General features: G+C 40.8%; 2 protein-coding genes across 2 annotated transcripts; one reads left to right on the top strand and one right to left on the bottom strand.

Annotated features, from left to right (window-relative positions):
• Positions 1 to 2,740: 2,740 nt before the first annotated feature.
• tpi1a (triosephosphate isomerase 1a) lies at positions 2,741 to 11,954 on the top strand. The gene is made up of 7 exons (XM_071541193.1): positions 2,741 to 2,880; positions 3,705 to 3,828; positions 4,700 to 4,799; positions 5,665 to 5,782; positions 7,860 to 7,945; positions 10,060 to 10,147; positions 11,717 to 11,954. The coding sequence occupies exons 1-7, from the start codon at positions 2,769 to 2,771 to the stop codon at positions 11,833 to 11,835; spliced, it is 747 nt and encodes a 248-aa protein (XP_071397294.1). The 5' UTR covers positions 2,741 to 2,768; the 3' UTR covers positions 11,836 to 11,954.
• A 7,019-nt stretch (positions 11,955 to 18,973) lies between these two features.
• On the bottom strand, positions 18,974 to 22,341 carry LOC139662506 (gamma-enolase-like). Its single transcript, XM_071541197.1, has 4 exons — positions 22,259 to 22,341; positions 20,624 to 20,732; positions 20,319 to 20,377; positions 18,974 to 19,104 (listed from the first exon to the last, which is right to left on the bottom strand). Exons 1-4 carry the CDS (start codon positions 22,339 to 22,341, stop codon positions 19,035 to 19,037), a joined length of 321 nt encoding a protein of 106 aa, XP_071397298.1. The 3' UTR covers positions 18,974 to 19,034.
• Between the last annotated feature and the right edge of the window lie 360 nt (positions 22,342 to 22,701).

Raw genomic sequence — 22,701 nt, forward strand, 5'->3', positions numbered from 1 at the left:
GCCGCTGACCGGCAGGCTTTGATCCAACATGGCTGCCGTTTCCCCCGTTTCACCGTGCAAAAAAATCCAACGACGTACCCAGACAGGTGGAGGTTCGAAGGTTTCGGGTCAGGCTGCCACCAAGCTTCTTCTTCTTCTCTTCAGGGAATTAAAGGCCTGACCCGACAAATACACTGTAAACATTATTTCACTCCCCCGTATTCAACTGCATTTGGTAGTACTTTTACACTCCTGCAGTACCTCTGTAAAAAGATGAAATGTTTGTTGAAAATCTTTCTAATAAACATAGAATTCTGCATTAACACCATGTTGAAGGAGTCTGTGTGTGTGTGAGGGAAAACCCGGAGGTGGAGACTGGAAAATAAAGGATTTCACCAGGATTTATTGAGTTTTCTGGAGTAGAAAATGAGGCTTCTATGGTGTCTAAGTCTGACCAGTTGAATTTCACCAAGCAAGCATTTGAAAGTAATTGAAAAGTCTTTGAATTTGATGTCCAAGTGTGGCAACCCTGCAGAAAAAGAAAAGTCATGGAGGGACGTTTTGAAAGCGGAGATTTTTCAATTCTAAAGCTCAAAACAGCCGTCAGCTGACTACAAATCAGCCTTTAAAGTGTTAAAACAGGACTCCCCTTGCCTCTTTACTTATTCTAAAGGAGTTGGATGGTCTGTCTAAACATGGTGAAAGTATCAAAACTAAATCCACACAATCCATATTAGTGCAGCGAGCCTCTAAACGAGCCGTTTGGACTTCTGTAACTTTGTGGCGTCACAAAGGTTCGCTCATTATCATTTTTGTAAGAAATAATAGACTAACAAAGTGTTTTTTTCAAAGCGGTTGAGCGGTTGTCATTGTTTATTACCGGAGAGTTTTTCCCTACCTGTAGCTGCCGGGCTGCGGCGTCTCACGTTTCAGTTAGCCAATCGGAACAGAGAGGTCGTTAATATTAATGAGCCTTAAAGACACGGTGACAGAAACAGCCTGTTCTTGGTAAGGCTCAGAGAGATGCTGGAAAATGAACGTGTACAAATGGATTGAGAGTGTTTTTGGTTCATGACACCACACACACAGCTTTGAATGGACCTCAAGACACAAAATAAAACTCTGGGAAGTGGAGAATATGGGACCTGTAAAAAAAAAACAGATTAAGATCATCCCAACGTTGAGAAAAACCTGGAAAAATTTCACAATGTAGTAAAATGGAAAACCTGATATAGGAAAATATATAATAACCACCTATATGAACAAAAATCTGCTTAGTAAAGCATTAATTGATGCTTTTTCCACTCCCCTGATCGTCATATAACTTCTATCAGTCTGAAAATATTTTACTATCATGTGTTCTATGAATTTAGGTCATTCAATGTGCAAGACTCAAGAAAACATTATTGTCCTTTATTGCAAGCAACATGGACATTTTTCTTTGGCTTGTGTAAGGCTCGTCAAACACAACAGAGAGACAGCAATCAAAAATAAAGTTAAATTGTAAAAAGTGTAAAATCAATCAATATTATCAATATCAATGTCAGATAAAGGTGGAACAACTTTATTCCACTAATTAAAGTGTTGGTAAACTGAGTTTAGGTGGGTTTATGCGATGTGGGCTGATCATTATTCCTATAATGCAGAATATTTAACTCTGCTTGAGAGGTTATTGGCTGAGGAGGGCAGGAAGGAACTACTGAGGAGCATCAGGATTGGTTGGAAGCTCTTTGCCCCGCCTCTTCCTGGAGGAGGGAGAAGATTAGAAGGATTTCAGACGGAGATCCTACACGTGAATGTTACTGTGTTGTTATAGTCCAGGTGTGTCAGTATTTCAGCATAGATTTTACACAGCAACAATGAAAGATAGCCTGTGTAATGTTTCATGTTTCAGTCCAAACATTGCATTTCTCCATTTAAATGATCAAATCGATTAGAACAATTATTTTCACGGAGAAACATTATTTGTATTCTACAGTTGTGTTTTACTGATATTTTGTTGTCTGTGCAAAATAAAGTTTTTGTAGTCAATATTGGAGTGCTTTTATTTTGAAAAGAATGGACAGGAAGTCCTGTTCTTGTTCTGGCTGGCGTAACGAATGCTGCCTTCATGTGCTCACCGTTAGCTCCGAATTTGCATTATCTCAGTCGTAAACACGATTTATCACGCATTGAAGTGCTTTTTGGTCAATAATAACAACAAAATGGACTCTGCAACAAAAGTTTACTTTTTGGTGCCAGTTGTTTTATTTTAGAAATCAAGTCACTGAGCTACTTTGTATTGCAGCGGCAGAATTAAGGCCAGAAAATGTGCATCAGGCATGTAATTAATGTTTAAATTCACCTGTTAGCCACAAATTGTTTGTATATTTGTTCCACTACATCCATTAGGGTGCGGGTGTCAATATAGACAGTCCAGACTAAACGGTATTTTGCAGCTTTTATCTCTTCAACAGCAAAAGGATAAATATTATAATTGTGCACATAAATACAAGACAGCTAAAAGTTAAACAAACAGTGAAAATAGAAATATGCAAAAATATTAATCATAAAATGACATATGAATAAATAACATAAAAATAATCAAATACATTTCCTTCACCATCAGTTGTGACACCTGCACATCACAGAAAATCCCCACTTTCCCAGTCTTCATGCGCGCTCACACCGCGATTCCCACATTTCCCACGGCCCCTGAACGCAGCAGCAGAGAGACGGGACTCCTGCAGATCCGCCGCCTGCTCCAGCTCCAGCATCACCTGCCAGGCCGCTGTCGCAGTTTCGCAGCCATGTCGCCCAGGAAATTCTTCGTCGGGGGAAACTGGAAGATGAACGGGACCAAAGAGAGTCTGGCGGAGCTGATCGACACTCTGAACACCGCGAGCCTGCACGACCAGACCGGTAACCGGGCCTTTCTGTTCCCGTCCCCGCAATTAAGCCCGTCGGTCCCGGCCGGGCGAGTTAAACCAGCGGAAACTAATTCATAGATTTTACGTGCGTGTTTTTGCGTCATGCAGAAATAAATACAAGTCGTAATAATAATAAATAAAAGTCATTGTGAGTGGATTTAAACTTGGAGATATGCAGAGTGGGATGACACCGTGACATTGGGAGTCAGGTGAATCCTGCAGGCTGGCTGCAGCAAAGGCCTACAGGACATTTCTAACACATATTAGAGTATAATATGAATATATATTATTATCATTATATTTGAATAGCCATGTAAATTGCTCCATTTGCTCAATTTGGCCTTTTGTGGGACTGTCCCTAACGATAAAACACCATAATATAATATTCCTATAATATTCCTCTTTATAATATTATATGACGCTATAATCTTCCTCTAGGCACTTATGAGTGTGTCTGTGGGATTCAATAGTGAGTTAATAGTGACTTTATAGTCTTTTATGGTGTTTTGATCTCCTTTAGTATCAATATAATACTGCTATTGGGGCTTGTTTACTGTAGCTGTTTTTCATTGGGGAGTAGACGTGTTTTCTGCGTCACTCCTGGACAGAAAATACATAAATAAAGATTAATCTCAGACTAATTACAAAATTAAAATTAGAGGAGAAACTGACATAAGAAACAATAAATATTCTCCTGGCCTGTTTATTATTGTCACACCCAGCTGTTTCATATGTCTCCCTCTCTCTCTCTCTCTCCCTCTCTCTCTCTCTCTCTCTCTCTCTCTCTCTCTCTCCCTCTCTCTCTCTCTCTGTCAGAGGTGGTGTGTGGCGCTCCCTCCATCTACCTGGACTTCGCTCGCTCCAGTCTGGATGCCAGGATCGGTGTCGCGGCCCAGAACTGCTACAAGGTGTCCAAAGGAGCTTTCACTGGGGAGATCAGGTATCTAAACCCCCCCCCCACACACACACACACACACACACACACATATACTGAATACATACTGTACATACAAATTATTTATAACGCAATCCTAGTTGTAAACTGGACTGTAATGCATATGCAAGTGACAAATAGATTTCGATTTTTGCCTTTTGAAGGAAATCCACATCCTGAATTAGTTCATTTATGCGGCTGCCATGATTATTAATAGCCTTGTTGTCAATAGCTCAAGTGGAAACTACTGTAGGTGATGAGTTTTTGCTCAGTTCTTGGACTTGAGTTAAATATTTGATGTTGTTTGGTCTATAAAATGTCAGAAAAAGGTGAAAAATGTGGATCAGTGTTTCCCAAAGCCCAAGATGACGTCCTCAAATGTCTTGTTTTGTCCACAACCCAAAGATATTCAGTTTACTGTCATAGAGGAGTAAAGAAACCAGGAAATATTCACATTTAAGAAGCTGGAATCAGAGAATTTGGACTTATTTCTCTTAGAAAATTACTCAAACCGATTAATCGATTATCAAAATAGTTGGCGATTAATTTAATAGTTGACAACTAATCGATTAATCGATTCATCGTTGCAGCTCTACCGGTAGATCAGGCTCCAGTGCTCCATGCTAACACTTTAGCATACACTATGCTGAGTGATAGTAGGCGACTAGCATTATCTCAAAAGTAAAAAATGAGAACGTATAGCAGCTCTAAAGCTAAATGGTAAGTAATCTTAAATGGTATGTGGCCAAGTCTGGTAGTTTCATGTAGGAGACTGGTAAAATTGAAATTAAATATGATATAAAAATAAGCGTATGCTAAATAATTAGCATGAGGTGTCTAAACTGCTCTAACATGTCTCTTCTCCCCCTCCTCACAGTCCGGCCATGATAAAGGACTGCGGGGCAGAGTGGGTCATCCTGGGACACTCTGAGCGTCGCCACGTCTTCGGGGAAAGCGACGAGCTGATTGGCCAGAAGGTGAGCGAGAATTAGCTGTGTGCAAATGGATAAATCTATAACAACCAGGCTAGGCAGAGAGCAGCTGAGTCAGCTTGTTGTGGTGTGGCTGTAGATCCATTCAGTAACGTTCTCAGTGAAAGTGAATAGTGTGATAAGGTGGATTTGTTTCCAAATGTAGGTTACTGTGACACAGTAAACTGTCTTGTCTTTAGCCCTAGTCTCTACTCCAAAACATGAAGAGTTGTAGCTTGAGAAGAGTCAGCTCAGTTAACCTGAACAAACTGTTAGCTAGCTAACTAGCCAGCAAACACACTGATGTTAATGTGAACATGCTAACGCTAGCTGCTACTAGACACGTTAGCTAGTGCTTTTCCAATAATTAAAGACATGTATTGTAATATGTTGCAGTGATTTCTAGGGCTGAACAATTAATCAAAGTTTTATTGAAATCGCAATATGGCCTACTGCAATTTTCAAATCGCAGGAGGCGCAATATTTGTTAAAGGCGAAATGTGTCAAAATACCATTTTAAATTAAATATTGTGGTGCTGCAGAGATGTCCTGGCCTACACATCATATTCTACAGACTTAAGAAAACATCTTTGTTTGCTACAGATCCCCGCAAAAATCACACCCTAATCATTTTAATACGTTTTTCAGTGAAAATGAGAATAATGATGTAAAAATTATCATTCCCTCTAATATCGCAAATCATATCGCAATTGCTATATCAGTCAAAATAATCGCAATTAGATATTTTTTTTAAATTGTTCAGCCCTAGTGATTTCCTCTTCTCCCACAGAGTTCGGCGAAGTGTTTGACTTTATTCCCTGTCAGTTGCCAAATCTCTCATATCCCTGCCGTCTGCTGTGTGTGAGCGCAGGTGGCCCACGCCCTGGAGAGCGACCTGGGAGTGATCGCCTGCATCGGAGAGAAGCTGGAGGAGAGGGAGGCGGGCACCACCGAAGAAGTCGTCTACGCTCAGACACAGGTCATCGCAGGTAAACAACTCACCACAAGGCACAACACGGCATAAAAAAAGAGCACAGTGCAACACAACAAACAATAACATAACAACAAAAGTGTACAAAATATTTAAAATTCAAAATATTCAATCAACTGGGTACAAGTGTTAAAGACCCCATGAAGTGTCAAGGAGAGCGTGATTTGTTTCCATCTATTGACGTATTTCTGAATGAAACAGAAAGGCAGGGCGGGAAGTGTCAGTGGGAGGGGCTTATTTGAATATTAATGAGATATGGAGGAAGTGGGCGAACAGCAGTCTGCACTCTGTTGTGGAAGAATATTCTCCACCTCCGTCGCTCCGTCTGGGAAAAAAAATAGTTTCAGGTGAAGCAGCCAGAAACACTCCTTTGTCCATGTTGCAGCTGAACTGAGCTGCATGCTGGGAAAAAATTGAATAATTCCTACGGTTATCAAAATTTCATTAGATGAAATTTTTGTCTCCGCCCCCCGACTGCAGGATGAGTCATCAACAGAAACGTGCTCTTTACCAGAAAGATATAAAATTTCTAGAAATCAAATTTTTTGGGTAATTTTTTTGGCCTGTACTGGTGAACAGGTGAATACTAAGTCCAACAAAAAGTAAATTTTCTTTTCATGGGATCTTTAAAGCTAAAAGAACCCAAAAAAAGCCCAAACACACCCACTTCGTTCGGTGTTCCTAATTTGATGTTTATATCATATTGCCTGTTCTCCAGTCCTCATGTATCTGCTAGTACAGTGGTTCTCAATCTGGGGGTCGGGACCCCCCCAGTGGGTCGCAAGATAATTTTGGGGGGGGTGTCACGGGGTGATTTATGGAATAGGAAAAAAACATATTTCTACTATGCAAATGTTTTATCATGTCAATTTTTCTGATTTTTCCTTAATTTTTACTTTTTTTCTTGTAAAATACTGAATTGTTTTTAGCCTCTGTGCCTCCTCTGATAATGAATCAAATGAAACAACCTGAAAAGGGAAAATCATTTGTTGGTTTAAACTCTAAATGCTTGTGACCGGGACATATTGTGAGTAGACATCGCTTCGTTTTAAGGGGTCATGACCCAAAAAGGTTGAGAACCGCTGTGCTAGTAGACCAGCTAGATTATAGTGTTCATATTCTGCCCATAAATCTGAACAATTATATTCTACTCAATAAAATATCCACTTAATTTGCAGTGACGTATTACAGGGAGTTTGGGATTTTGTCGATCAGTTTTTCCTCAGTTGCATCTCAGCCTTCTGCTGGACAACATCTCCCTGATTAAAAACAGACATGAAGCCGCATGTTGGTTAGAAATAGGTCGGCGGTCCCTTCAGGTTCTTGAGAAACATCTGTTCTGGTTCTTCCTCAACGCTCCGGACCTCAGACCGGGTTCAGGCCGGGCGTGTTAAGCCGGTCCTGATGCCTCTGATGTGAACTGGGACACAGAAAACAAGAGTGCTTCTCTGCCTCTGAGATGTTTCTAATAACTCATTAGATCTTGTTGTGTTACAGTATAATTAGCTTTTCTCCTGCTGGAGCTGTGAGGAGGGGAACGACTAAGAAGGGACACACACTTCTTCTTCTTCTTCTTCTTCTGCTTCTTCTTCTTCTTCTTCTTCTTCTTCTTCTTCTTCTTCTTCTTTCTTCTTCTTCTTCTTCTTCTTCTTCCTCATATTCAACTGCTCACCACAAATATTTCTGGATTACCCAAGAATTTCTGTTTTTTTTTGTCTCTGAATCAATGTCTCCTATAGCAGTGGTTCTCAACATGGGGTCCGAGGACCACCAGGGGTCCTTGAGGTGGTTCCAGGGGGTCCCCAGCAAATTGATGAATCGTTAAACTTCACCATTATTTCACTTACAAGAAGTTAACACAACTAGAGACTGTACTCTTGGCCAGATCTTACTTAAAGAGATTGTTGAATAACAATGATAAATAAAAGTTAAATAAAAATAAAGGAAAAACGTAAGAGAGTTTCAGTGTCACATGATCTAAATGTTTTGTCAGAGGCCTTTACATCCATTTTTTAGGGGAAACCAGTGACTTCCAGTGTCATCTGATGGAGCTTTACTGTTGTTTTGTGTTACAGAGAATGTGAAGGACTGGGGGAAAGTGGTTCTGGCTTATGAGCCGGTTTGGGCCATCGGCACCGGAAAGACCGCTTCACCTGAACAGGTAGGGCTGACAATCCATTTCTTTTCCTTTGTTAATATTCATAATTGCTATATGTGGATTGGAGAAGCAGTGTGTTTCCACTTAGTTGTGAATGTGGTCAAATCTTCTAAGTCTTTATTTACCTCTGGATTTTCTGCATTTTCACTCCGTTTACAATCCAGTCACCAGGACACACGATGATCGAGGTGTAAATACCTAAGAGAGTGTATATATATTTTCCAGCGTTGAATACCCAAAGGTAAAAAGGTGGGAGAAGTTACATGCTCAAGTCCAAGAAAGTGCAATAGAGTGTCTGGAGAGCCACTTTATTGGACTTGAGCATGTAACCTCTCCAGCCAGAGGGGGCAATCTACCAAAACTACTCTCTCATTCACTCCTGCTGGACTGAATGATGATTTCAGTTTCAAATGCTTCCTCTGATCAAGTTTCAAAATATGGAAACATAGAATGTATATCACAAAACCTGTAACCTCAGTTAGAACTGTTAAATTGTATGGGATTTACCATTTCACCTGTTTTTAGTCATTGTCATATTGTTAAAAGATGTATATGTGACCTCAGGAAGTTAATTACCATGTGACCCTTTAAGCCAATCACCTGCCAACTCCTGTATATAAATGACATGACTTCCATTTTCCTCCATGCTCTGATGAAGGCCACTAGGCCGAAACGTTAGCATGTTTGTTGACATGGCCAGAATAAATTGGTGAAATTGAGATTAGTCAACTTTGTCCTGAAGATCTGTGTGTGTGCTGCTTTTTTACCTTTGGGTATTCAACGTTGGAACTTATATGACTTTGGTTTAGCACCACAAACAAAATACTGGGAAGGTGCATCCTTTCAAAGATCTAACTACTAGTGTATATATATTCTCAGTATATCTGCATACCGTATATTCAATAACACCGCTGGTTAGGCCGGACTGGCAGATCCAGTTTCTCCAGTAAGATTTCACTGTGTTATGGTCTTTCTGGCTGCCAGTATTTTCTCCACCTCAGCCCACAACATGCTGGAGCCTGCAGGACAGACGCTCAGCAGAAAACACAGGAACAGCTGAACTTAACTGCTGTGTTGATTAGAAACCTCCTCACTCCTCACTGTTTAGACTGAAGAGAGGAAGAAGTGTAGGGGAAAAATAAGCTTCACCCTTGTGGGTCAAAATGAATGAGCAAAGGTTCAAGAGTCTTCCGTGGAGTCTTTATTCAGACATGCATGGTTCAGTTCGGTGTTCCAGACAAGCAACAAAGAAGTGACAAGGAAAAGAGTGGAGAGGATTCACTTATATAGAAGTAAACAAAATCATAAATCTTGACACAGAGCCAAACCCAGGTTCAGAACAAAAGACACTCTACTCTGAGAACAAAGAACAAAAAGAACAGAGTGTGTTATTCATAAAAAGAAACACAATATTCATTTTATTTCTTATAGAAGACAGACTTGGACCAGCGGAGTTGTCTGTATTTTACCTTTCTCAGGTTAAATGGTTCATATACAGTACGTAAAGTGGTTTCTCAACCTGTGGGTCGGGATCTCATAGTGGGTCACAGGGGAGCTGCTGGTGGGTCACAACGGGAACAGGATTATGTTGAATGAAAGGGAGAGAAAACAGGTTTTATATCTGGGTCCCATATCATTCTTTGAAAGCTATTTTGTTAGGAGTATGAGGTGTCAAAGGACAGTGTGTGTGTGTGTGTGTGTGTGTGTGTGTGTGTGTAGATTAAATGGTCGACTCCATTGACTGTGCGTGTGGGTATGTGCTTTTTGTATCCTTTGTCTTTTGAACCTTGTTGAACCTCCAATATTTGAAATATCGTTCCAAAATGAGACACCTGCTATACAAGAGAAGTGAGGCCTGGCATAACTGTAATAAAACTCACTATTATTTTGCACAATTTGCCAAATTTAAAAACAAAAAAGAGACAAGACAAGAGAAATAAAAGGCAGCAGGAGATGGTGCAGAGGGGAAACTCACTACTGAATATTATTGAAAGAGTTTGTCATGTTGAGGCTTTTACTGACAAAATAACATTTTAGAGGGATGAACCTTCTGTTTTGTTTGTCTTCGTGTGTGTGTGTGTGTGTGTGTGTGTGTGTGTGTGTGTGTGTGTGTGCAGGCGCAGGAGGTGCACGAGAAGCTGCGGGCATGGCTGAGGGCCAACGTCTCCGATGACGTGGCCGACTCTCTGCGCATCATCTACGGAGGTCAGTGAGGGACAAAATCCATCTGTGGGTTGTGTCTCTTCCTCCATGATAAAACCCCCAAATCAGTGATTCTGTGATCTGTTGCTCCGGTAGAGGAGACCGGAGAATTGTTTTTTTTTCCTCTCTCTCTCCATTCACTGCCATTGTGTGGAGGAACAGTCTGAAAATCACACTTCTAGCACATAAAGGAACGCTGACAAAGCAGATTCTGGCATTATATATAAAAAAAAACTAGTCATGCTGCTGAATTGTTTTTAGTGAATCTCTTTCTTTATGTTTATTAAGGAAGGAAGGAGGAAACTTATGCCAATGGAACAAAGAAGAGACTCGTTTTTTTATATATATTATCAGAATCTGCTTTGTCAAAGTCCTGTCTCCCACTTTTTTTTTCACTTTTAGTTTATACAATTATTGGTAAACGGAAAAGTTGGTTTTCTCATTCATTTCTCTCATTTTCTCGATTTCCTGACGTCACGTGTCACAGTTTGTACTTCACATGTGAAAGTTTCAATTCACGGGTGAAAAGTGTTTTTTGGCATGACGTACATGTGCACATGTTGCCAAAGCATAGATTCAAACATAAACATCCCTATCTCCCTCTCTCTCTCTCTCTCTCTCTCTCTCTCTCTCTCTCTCTCTCTCTCTCTCTCTCTCTCTCTCTCCTACATATATTTATTGAGTGTCCTAGGTTGCGGGGTTTGTTCGATTTGCTAGAGCTGGTTTTTGGGTCTGGGGGAGGAGTTTTCTTTTGAGACTTTTGTGTTTGATCCAAAATATTCAGCCAGAAAGAAGAGTGTTCACACACTTATGAATTTTATATCTGGTTCTGCAAAACTAGCCATCTGTCTAACAGGTAAAAACAAGACGCAGGGTGTTGGTTCAGGTGTGTGAGGGGCAGGTGGAGGCTCTCAGTCTGGAGGCTTTAGCCTTATTTGGGCAGTAATGGATGTTCTGTGTGTGGTGGGGGAGGAGGGGGAGTTGTTTTTAACTTTTTGATTTTAATATGGAACAGATCTGTTTGTCTTGTTGTGTTGTTAGTTAATTTTGTTAAAGTAGGCTGGTGTTTTAAGTGGATGGTGTTCTTTTATTTTTTTTTCCGCTGGTTTGAATCTTTGATGTTTTGGTGTTTTTGCTTGTAAACAAAATGCTGCTTATCACGATTAATGAGGTCAATAAAGTAGCTTTTGAAAATTCTAATTCTCTCTCCTTCTCTCTCTCCCCTCTCTCTCTCTCTCTCCCTCCCTCTCCCTCTCTCTCTCTCCCTCCCTCTCTCTTTCTCTCCCTCTCTCTCCCCTCTCTCCCTCCCTCTCCCTCCCTCTCCCCCTCTCCCTCTCCCTCTCCCTCTCTCTATCTCTCTCTCTCTCCCTCTCTCTCTCTCCCTCTCTCCCCCCCTCTGTCTCTCCCTCCCTCTCCCTCTTTCTCTCCCCCTCTCTCCCTCCCTCTCCCTCTCTCTCTCCCTCTCTCTATCTCTCTCTCCCCCCCTCCCTCCCTCTCTCTCTCTCTCCCTCCCCCCTCTCTCTCCCCCTCCTTCTCTCCCTCCCTCCCTCCCTCTCTCCCTCCCTCCTCCAGGCTCGGTAACAGGAGCTAACTGTAAGGAGCTCGCCTCCCAGGGCGATGTGGACGGCTTCCTGGTGGGCGGAGCCTCACTGAAGCCAGAGTTCGTCGACATCATCAACGCGCGCGCCTAGACGCCACCGACGGCTCCGCACACACGGACCAATCAGAACGCTGCTGCTTAGACCGTCACATCACTGCTGGGCGTCGACACACTGGGCTGACTGATCCACACACGGATCTGTGTGAGGAGACGAGAAAGTTTTATTTTACAGATGTGTGTAACCGGGCATATATGGGAGGGTAGAACGGCGATGCGTTCACTGGAAGTAGAAAATCACAACACTTTCCATGTTTCTGTGTTGTTTTTATTAGGAAGTTAACTCATTAATTTTTCATATTACAATTTTAGAATTATTTAGATTTTTTGTGTTTCTTTGGGTTTTGTCTGTATTCAAAAACACTGGAGTCCAACGATCCTGTATTGATATGCACTATTAGGCCAATTGCTAATAGCGTTGGATTATCAACCTACCTTACAATACTTATCTTTTTTGGTGTCAGTATTGATTAGAAGGCTTTAAAATGGGTCAGAAGGCACTGAAAACTATCAAAATGGCAGATTCTGGCAATAGGATCTAATGTTTTCATCTACTTTATTGTCTTTTTCATTTACTGAGGAAGTCAATGGAGCTTTGAGGAAAACAGAATGCATGTAAAAAAAGAATTATTTATTATTTTTGCCTTTTTTAGACAAATTGGTATCGAAAAATTTCCATCAATACTCGTCCTTATCCACTGTTGATATGAGGTGAATATGAGTTCAGGTATTTCCAATAGAGGATCAATCAGCCCAGGTTGTTGTTGTTGTTAACTGTGTTGTTATGTTGTTTTCCTGATGCAATCTGTCTCACTTAACTGCACTAACTGTTACTTCTTATTTTCCAGAGTATTTCACAATAAAAGCCCCACACAGACTATACTTGATCCACTAGAATATTCCTACTCAAGTCGGTTTTGAAAAGTGGGAGGACTTTTATTGTGAAATGGCCCAATGGAAACAGGTTCCTAACAGTCACTACTACTGTATGAACAAAAAAAATAACTATGATTTACAAGTACAGTATATGCTGTAATTATTAAACGCTGCACTTGTTATGTTCAACACTGGATGGAGTTCTCACTGCTGCAGGAGCCAGACTCACTGATGAATGTAAGCAAAATATGGAAATCAGGGTTCAAACGATATGGGTTTTTGACAGGATGATACTAAGACTGAATTTTCTGATCAGTATTTTGTGCTGATATTCAATACCTTCAAATTTGTCAATTTTCATGCCAAAAACTTCCAAGTGTTTCTCCCCCATATCAATATTGGACAACATGACTGGACGACATCTGATATTTAATAAAAGGCCAATATCAGCCCAATATATCAGTCTAACCCTAATTGCACTGCACACCCTGATGGGAAATCTACACATTTTAAGTTCAGCTGAGTTAATTACATGACAAATAAATTGTGTTCCAGTTATGTACTCTATCCCATTTTGCTAAATACATAGGAATGTCTCTGCAAAAAGATGATATTTATTTGGCCCACAGTGAAATTACTGATAAAATTCCTATTAATTTCAAATACAATTTAATTTAAAACATGTAAAATTCACAATGGTGGGTTTCATGTTGGGTTTTGGATCACAGTATATCGGCCCAAACAGGCTGTGAAAGTTTATTTTGTCCAAAGAAAAGTGTCTGCTGAAGAAATCACTTCCGGACTCAGTGGATCCCTTCCCCTCTCTCCTCTTCTCCTATTGGTGAAACCAGCTGTCAGTCAGGCAGAACCCTGTGAGACTGAGGATCACTTTAATAAAAGATATTAGTGTGTGTACAGAAGCAACGTGTCTGTCTTCATCCTGTGGACAGTCTGACCAAGAAGTGGTCAAATAAAGGGAATAAATATATTTAGAGCTGCTGTTGTGTAACTGAAAGTCCAGTGGTGGAAGAAGTACTCAGATCTTTTACTTAAGTAAAAGTAGAAATACCACAGTATAAAAATACTCTGTCACAAGTAAAAAGTCCTGTATTCAAAATGTTACTTAAGTAAAAGTACAAAAGTATTAGAATCAAAATGTACTTAAAGCAACAAAAGTAAAAGTACTCATTATGCAGAATGGCCCATTTCAGAATAACACAGTATATATTATATTATTGAATTATAATTATTGATGCATTAATGTGTAAGCATCACTTAAATGTTGCAGCTGGAAAAGGTGGGGCTGATTTCCACTACTTTATATACTGCTGGGTAGCTTACAGTAATCTATAATAATACATCACAATTTATTAGTTGATTATATTTTGTATTAATAATCTGAATCTGCAAAGTAACTAGCAACTTAAGTTATCAAATAAAGGTAGTGGAGTAAAAAGTACAATATTTCCCTCTGAAATGTAGTGGAGTAGAAGTATAAAGTAGCATAAAATGGTAATACTCAAGTGAAGTACAAGTACCTCAAAATTGTACTTAAGTACAGTATTTGAGTAAATGTACTTAGCAGTGGTGGAAAGTAACTAAGTACATTTACTCAAGTACTGTACTTAAGTACAATTTTGAGGTACTTGTACTCTACTTGAGTATTTCCATTTTATGCTACTTTGTACTTATACTCCACTACATTTTAGAGGGAAATATTGTACTTTTTACTCCATTACATTTATTTCACAGCTATAGTTACTAGTTACTTTTCAGATCAATATTTTATATTTAAAACATTTGATCATCTTTATAAAATAACTATAAAATAGCATTGTTATAGATTAGACTACCCAAAAGTATAGCTAAATTGTTAAGATTAGCTTCACGTTGACAACTTTAAAATGCTGCTTACATGTACATGTATGTCAATAAATCAGTATTAATATTCCAATAATTTATGAAAAATATAACTCTCTAAATGGGGACAGTTTGCATAATGAGTACGTTTACTTTGATACTCTAAGTACATTTTGCTGCCAATACTTATGTACTTTTACTTAAGTAAGATTTTGAATGCAGGACTTTTACTTGTAATGGAGTATCTTTACATTGTTGTATTGCTACTTTTACTGAAGTAAAAGATCTCAGTACTTCTTCCACCACTGGTACTTAGTTACTTTCCATCTTTGTGAAAGTCTAACATCACTGGTTTGTACTCAGTCACGGATATTTCAGTGTTAAATTTCTCAACAGTCGTCAGCTGACAGCTCAGCAGCAGCTCCGCCTCCCTGTGGTCAGATGGAGAACTGCAGGTGGAGAACAGAAGAAGTTGATCAGAGAGGAAGAGGATTTGTCCCTCAGTCAGCAGGCTGGAGTCCAGCTGGCAGGACAAATCTCAGGGAAGAGAAACCACCTGTACCTTCTGTGCCTCACACACTTTTCTTTACCTCTGTCTTTGTGGAGAAACCTTCAGCTCTCATGCTCCTTGTTATGGAGAACCAGGGTCACATACAGTCACACACTTCCACTGTTTTAAGATTTAAACCCAAATCTGTGTAGAGCCTGATATCTAAAGGTAAAAAAGCATGCTACTGAAGTTGGCTATCTGCTATTGGCTGATCTTCTGTGCCAGGTGATGATGTCACCCTCTATAGAGTTCAACAGGTGCTCTCAAAGATCAGCCAATAGCAGATAGCCAATGTCAGTAGCATGCTTTTTACCTCTAGCAGTCTTTACACAGATTTTGGTTTGGGGTTCAGTGACTCTTTAACGTCGGTTCAGTTCCCTGTTAAGCAACTCAAGTTATTTGGGAAGGGAAGAACATTCTGTAGGATTTATATTCCTAAACTATAGTCTAATGTCCAATCTGCCAGGACAGTTTTCTCTCTCAGTGTCTGCAGCTTTTCCATCCGACTAAACACTCCAGCAGCTGGTTTCACTGATCAGCTCCTCCTGAAGGTCTTGAAGGTCTTCATCAGTGATTCAGCAGTCAGTCTGAATCAGCTGCTGAAGAATGAAAACCTGCAGTCTTCCATGACACAGAACCACTGGCTTAAAGCTGCTAAACCACCTAAAACAATTTAAATAGTCTGTTTTTTTAGTGTCATTTCTCATGTAATTAACTAAATTCAACATGTTTAAAATGTGTACATTTCCCAGCATGGCCTGCACTGTAGTTCGGGTGAGACTGATATGTCAGTGGTATTGAACCTTAGCCCCAGGACTCACACTGGCCCTTCTGAATTTAAGGAATTAAAATGGTTGATGGTGGAAAATAGAGTAAGGCAGCTGAAATTGAGACTAATAAGATCCTGCAAGGTAATGGGCCAAGATATTTTAAGAATTATTTTATGCTCGTTAGGGACTCTCATGGCTATTCAACCAGAGGCAGGGCCACAGATATTGTGCCATGTAGATTTAAGACCTGTTCTGGGCAAAATACCTTTTTGTACATGGCAGCGGGAGAGTGGAACAGGCTTCCAGTAGAGATAAAATCAAGTCAGTCTTGTCATAGATTTAAACGTGAATGTGGGGAATGGTTATTTGACCAAAATGAAAGAATGACTTAGAAATGTATATACTGTTGAAATTTATTATGTCAGGATAAACCCCTTGAGATGTATCATCTCATTTTCAAGGGGGTCCCAAACAAATACTCACAAAACAAATGGAAAACAGAACAGTACAAGACACAATAATATATAACACAACAATGACAAAACAAACAACAGACAACCAAACAAATGACAAACTAAATAACAAAAGAAAGAAAGAAAAAAAAAAAAGAAGTTACAACCTTAGACTAGACACAATCAGTAAAAAAGAAAAGGATCAATCTATAAATAAAGGAAATAAAGGAACAGTGATGGCATTACTGAAAACACAGGCAATCTGTTCTTAGATGAGAAAACAAAACATTTTTAAATAAGCGAAATGATGACAGAGAACGGATATTTACAGGAAACTTATTCCAATCAGAAGGAGCCCGAAACATAAAAGCTTTTTTTACCAACTTCCTTTGATACAGAGGGGACTATAAAGAGGATCTGATCAGAGCGTCTTAGTGAGTAATTTGACGTATAAGGAACAAAAAATTGTTTTAGACAATAGGGAGAGTTAAAGTTAATACATTTAAAAATAAATTGGTACCAGTGAAATTGACGTCTTATATCAAGAGGGAGCCACCTGACCTGAGTGTGTCTAACATTGTGCAATGGTGTGTAAAAAAAAGAACAACCTAGTATAAATCTGCAGAGCCTGTTATATATAACATTGAGGGGACGAAGATCAGTTTTCAAAGCATTCTGGTAAACAATGTCAGCGTAGTCCAATATTGGTAGAATAAGTTGTGAAATGATATGATGATGTGAAATGATATGGGTGTAGGTATGTAGGTATGAGTGTAAGTAGGAGTTTATGTACAGTATGTATGTATGTATGGTACAGGGTGCTTTAGTCATCTGAAACTTTATTGTGTTATCCTCAACGTTTTTTAAATGAATATGTATTTGTCGCAGTGTATGACATTTGATATATATTTGTTTTTGATATGTCAAATAAATCAAATCAAATCAAATCAAAAAGTTTGCCGATTCTTATCTTTTATTAAATATCAGATATCAGTCAGTTTAAATATCAGATATCAGTCATGTGTTCCACTGCAGATGAGACCACAGCTACAGAAAAACAGTCTAGAAAACCTGACATGAAATTATTTTCTGTGCACGTTTTATTTAACCATTTAATTGTTCTGTTTAATTGGTGTTCTTTGTTGCTGCTAGTCCCTGCTGCGTTATTGATCTCCTGGGGAGATCAATAAAGCAGCAATCTAATCTTATCTTAATAATGATTTCATCAGTCTGGGTTTCAGTGGAGAGTTTTAGTGTCCCATGATGGTCTCAATGCTGTTTCAGAGGCTTTTCCACCCTGATGAGAAGAAAATCCAGGAGGAAACACTGAACACTTGGCATGAAAATGGACAAATTTCAAAGTATTGAACATCGACTATCGGCAACTTCAGTCTAAAAAATATCTGTATCAATATCACCCTGTCAAAAACCCATATCGGTCAAAACCTAGTGTAAAGACTTATTACTGATTGTGTTATGTGGACTATAGTATGGTTTCTACAGCAGCACACACACACACACACACACACACACACACAAAAATGCCCAAAACACGTCAATTGTGATTGAAACTGTAAATTACCATCTTTTTATTTCACATATTTTCACATTATTTTCAATGACAAGCGTTCTGTTTTTTTGTGTTTTTTTGTTTTTTTCTTTCTTCTTTTTCAACACAGCTACTCTAATGGACATTCAGTAGGAACCAAAGGAACATAGGGGGAATTTGGGGTTTTTCGGGGGTTTTGGGCGGGGGGGGGGGGGGACTTCAAGCATGAAGGACCGGGACAAACCATAAGCAATCATCAGAATCACATCAGGAAGAAGGGAAAAACTGAGAAACCACAAGAAGAAGAAGAAGAAGAAGAAGAAAAGGGAGACGAAAAGAGGAGGATGGAAGTGGGGAGAGTGCAGTTATGTTTGTGTCCAGGGTGAGTGAGCGCAAGACTGTGCAACACAACGTGTGTGTGTGTGTGTGTGTGTGTGTGTGTGTGTGTGTGTGTTCTGTCATGGTCAGTCCCTGAAATGGCTGTTTTTCTGTTTGGTTAATTTTAGTTTTTTTTTTCATTCTGTCAACGCGTCTTCCTCTCTTTTGCGTTGTATATTTTATATTTTAATCTACATTATTTACTTTTTTTCAGCTCTTCCAGTTGCGTGCTTCAGTCTGCATTATGCTATAATATCTCTACATACCTCTTTTGTTATAATTATAATAATAATCTTTATTTATGCAGGTCAGTCTGTGTTACTCTCACCTGTCTGTACATGATCTATTCCTTTAAAACTACAGTAACAGTGCAAGTCTGGCTTATAGTTATATTCTGAGTTTTGTATTTTGATGCCCTATTTGTGCGCGTGTTGCATCTGCATACTGTGTGCTGCGCACGCGTGTGTGTGTGTGTAGGGGTGTGTGTGTGTGTGTAGGGGTGTGTGTGTGTAGGGGTGTGTGTGTGTGTGTAGGGGTGTGTGTGTGTGTGTAGGGGTGTGTGTGTGTATGTGTACAGCATCATCTCCCTACCTATAAGTCCAGTGCATAATTTATTTTTGACTTTTTTGCTTGGGTCTTTTGCTTGTGTGTTTTCATGACTGTGTGTGTGTGTCGTCTTTGTACATTATCTGTCTGTCTGTCGTTCTGTCTGTCGTTCTGTCTGTCTCTCTGTCTGTCGTTCTGTCTGTCTGTCTGTCTATCTATCTATCTGTCTGTCTGTCGTTCTGTCTGTCTGTCTCACAGGGCGCTGGGGTTTCTGAAGTTATGGCCTGCGAAGCGAGCTTGGTCGCCCAACTCCTCCTCAATCCTGGAGAGAGAGAGAGAGAGAGAGAGAGAGAGAGAGAGAGAGGGAGAGAGAGAAATCGTTTAAATCTGGACTAGGCTTTTTTTATGTGAAAATCCATCCGTCTTATCAGTCTAAATCACAAAATATAGTTGCAATAGAGAAGCTCGTCCCATCCCCGTCCCTGTTTTACATTTTTTATTGCATTTTACCTGCTGTCCAGCTCTATAATATAGAATTATTTTAAAATGGAAGTAATTTAAAACAGGTATTGCCATCACTGCCACACTGTGCAGCAACTTTCTAAACATGGAACCCAAATAGCTGTGAGTCTGTGCACGTGTGAGTGTGCACGCTTCACTGTGCTGATTAGTGTTTATTACTGGCTAATGCCCTTGTAAGTCTGCCCCCCCCCCCCCCCCCCCCCCCCCCCCCCCCCCCCCCACACACTCCCGAGGAGTCCGATGGGATTACATGTTGAGCCGCTCCAAGCTCCCAGCATGCTCCTCTGCTGCTGACTGGCTGGGAAACATGAGGTGACACGATGAGGTGTCCGTGGAGTCAGGTGTCGCCTCGCTTCGCCCTGTGATACTGAGCTGAGACACCGACACCTGAGAGGCTGTTCACTGAAGGATAAAGGCTAAGGGCTAAAGGCTAAAGGCTGCAGGATGAGGAGCCAGGAGGCAAATATAAAGCCTTATTACACGGCTTTGTTGAACACTTGATTCTGATTGGTCAATTACGGCAAGTTCAGGAAAAACCACTGATGCACAAGTCTGTAGAAAAAGTTCCTTTGTTTTACATGAGATAAAAAAAGTTTAGGAGCGAACGTGTTTTGATTCCTGCTTCTTCTTCTTCTTCTTATCGCTTGTAAAATAAAGGAACTTTTTCTAGAGACTTGGTATGTGTTTAACAAAATGATATATGAAATATGGCGTAGCAATAGGAGAGGAGCTTCTGCACGTGAGAAGAGTGATAATGTGTTTTAATAAGTCTGGATCATCACCGGAGAGACAAAGTCTCTAAGTTTGGATCCCGGGCTTGAAAGTTTATATCACTGCTTGGTCTGAGGGGTGAGAGAGAGAGAGAGAGAGAGAGAGAGGGACAGAGAGAGAGAGAGAGAGAGAGAGAGAGAGAGGGACAGAGAGAGAGAGAGAGAGAGAGAGAGAGAGAGAGAGAGAGAGAGGGACAGAGAGAGAGAGAGAGAGAGAGAGAGAGATTACACTTCCACCACTGACCTCATGAGCTGGTTGTACTTGGCCAGCCTCTCAGATCTGCAGGGGGCACCGGTCTTAATCTAAGAGAGAGAGAGAGAGAGAGAGCAAGAGAGAGAGGGAGAGTGAGAGAGGAGAGAGAGAGAGAGAGAGAGAGAGAGGGGTCATATGACAAAAATCTGACATGAGATTCTTAAAGGAGTTTCTGAAAATATGAGCAGGGGAAAAAATCCTTGACACTTTGACTGTATGTGGATGTGTGTAAATGAGTGTGTGTGTGTGTGTGTGTGTGTGTGTGTGTGTGTGTGTGTGTGTGTGTGTGTGTGTACCTGTCCGGTGCAGAGTCCCACCACCAGGTCGGCAATGAAGGTGTCCTCCGTCTCTCCTGAGCGATGGCTGACCATCACACCCCAACCATTAGCCTGAGCCAGCTTACATCTGAGAGAGAGAGAGGGAGGGAGGGAGAGAGGGAGGAGTGGGAGAGAGAGAGAGAGAGAGGGAGGGAGAGAGAGAGAGGGAGAGAGAGAGGGGGGGAGGGAGAGAGAGAGAGAGGGAGGGAGAGAGAGAGAGAGAGAGGGAGGGAGAGAGAAAGAGAGAGAGAGAGAGGGGGACAGAGAGAGAGGGAGAGAGAGAGAGGGAGAGAGAGAGAGAGGGAGGGAGAGGGAGAGAGAGGGAGAGGGAGAGAGAGAGAGAGGGAGGGAGAGAGAGAGAGAGAGAGAGAGGGAGGGAGAGAGAGGGAGAAAGAGAGAGGGAGAGAGAGGGAGAGAGAGAGAGGTAGAGACGGAGAGATGGAGAGAGAGAGAGGGAGAGAGACAGAGAGGGAAGGAGAGAGGAGAGAGAAAGAGAGAGGGAGAGAGAGATGGAGGAAGAGAGAGAGAGAGGGAGAGAGACAGAGAGGGAAGGAGAGAGGAGAGAGAAAGAGAGAGATACAGAGAGAGAGGGAGAGATGGAGGAAGAGAGAGAGAGATACAGAGAGAGGGAGAGGAAGAGAGAGAGAGAGAGAGAGAGAGAGATGGAGGAAGAGAGAGAGAGAGGGAGAGAGACAGAGAGGGAAGGAGAGAGGAGAGAGAAAGAGAGAGATACAGAGAGAGAGAGGGACAGAGAGAGGGAGAGAGAGAGAAAGGGAGAGAGAGAGAGAGAAGAGAGAGAGGGAGAGAGAGGTTAATGCATCAATAATTTAACACTCTGAAAGAGTCTATTCTTCAGAATGAGTATTTTTAATTCTGATACTTCAGTACATTTTACTGATAATACTTCTAAACTTTTACTTAAGCAACTTTTTTCAGAAGAATTCAGTTACTTTTACTTTTAATGAAGTATTACGTAAGTGAAGGATCTGAGTATTTTTTTCAAAATTCATGGGTTTGGAACATGAATAAATCCTGTTTGTGTTTCTGTTCAGCCAGCGAAGCTAAATCTGTTTAATGAGCATCGCTGGGAGACACAGCATCACCTTTACTGTCATCAACTGTGTTTCTATCATTTAATCTGCCGACCCCCCCCCCCCCCACACACACACACACCCACCAGCCCATTCCCACCCCCTAGTCCACCTACTGCATCATGATTGATAGCTACATAAACCTGAGTGACATGCTGTTACATCTGAGATTGATCACACACACACACACACACACTGCACACACACACACACACACACACACACACACACACACACCAAACTGTTAGTAGAAGTATTGGATAAAGACATTAGATCCTGTGCCTCAGTTGGCACAGTGCTGAAACATTTGATTGACAGCTCATCTCCATTTTAAAAAGCGGCGGTTCATTCATCTTTCATGGCGGTCTGTTTCCAGCCGCGTCTGGCACAAGGTCAACATGGCTGACAGGCAGACGGATGATTGACAGGTAACTGCCGATGTGAGCGACAACATGAGCGTGTGTGTGTGTGTGTGTGTGTGTGTGTGTGTTTCCAAATGTTCGTCACACTGGTCCTGATTGACAGGAGGGCAGCTGGGTCCCGTCCTGCCCGCAGGCCGCTCTGTCGTCTCGGCCCCAGATGGATGACCTTGTTGGGGGCGGCCATATTGTTTTTCTCCTCTTTTTTTTGAGTGGAGAAAGACAGGAAATCTGCCACAGCTTTAGCTTCATGAGCCAGACTGTGATCGCCTGTCTAGTGAGACCAGACACAGTATTATATATATATATATAATAGAGGCAGCTCACTGTCAGTTTTGAATGGAGAAATCTGTAACGCTAAAGATGGCGGCTCCGATAACGTAAGACCAGTGGTGGAAGAAGTACTCTGATCCTTTACTGAAGTAAAAGTACCAATACAGCAATGTAAAAATACTCCATTACAAGTAAAAGTCCTGCATGAAAAATCCTACTTAAGTAAAAGTACATAAGTATTAGGAGCAAAATGTAGTTAAAGTATTAAAGTAAA

This window comes from Centroberyx affinis, unplaced genomic scaffold (assembly GCF_046629955.1).
Source record: "Centroberyx affinis isolate AG114_WGS23_722 - 3 ecotype Tasmania unplaced genomic scaffold, CSIRO-AGI_Caff_v1 ptg003820l_1, whole genome shotgun sequence".
In the NCBI taxonomy this organism is placed as follows: Eukaryota; Metazoa; Chordata; class Actinopteri; order Beryciformes; family Berycidae; genus Centroberyx; species Centroberyx affinis.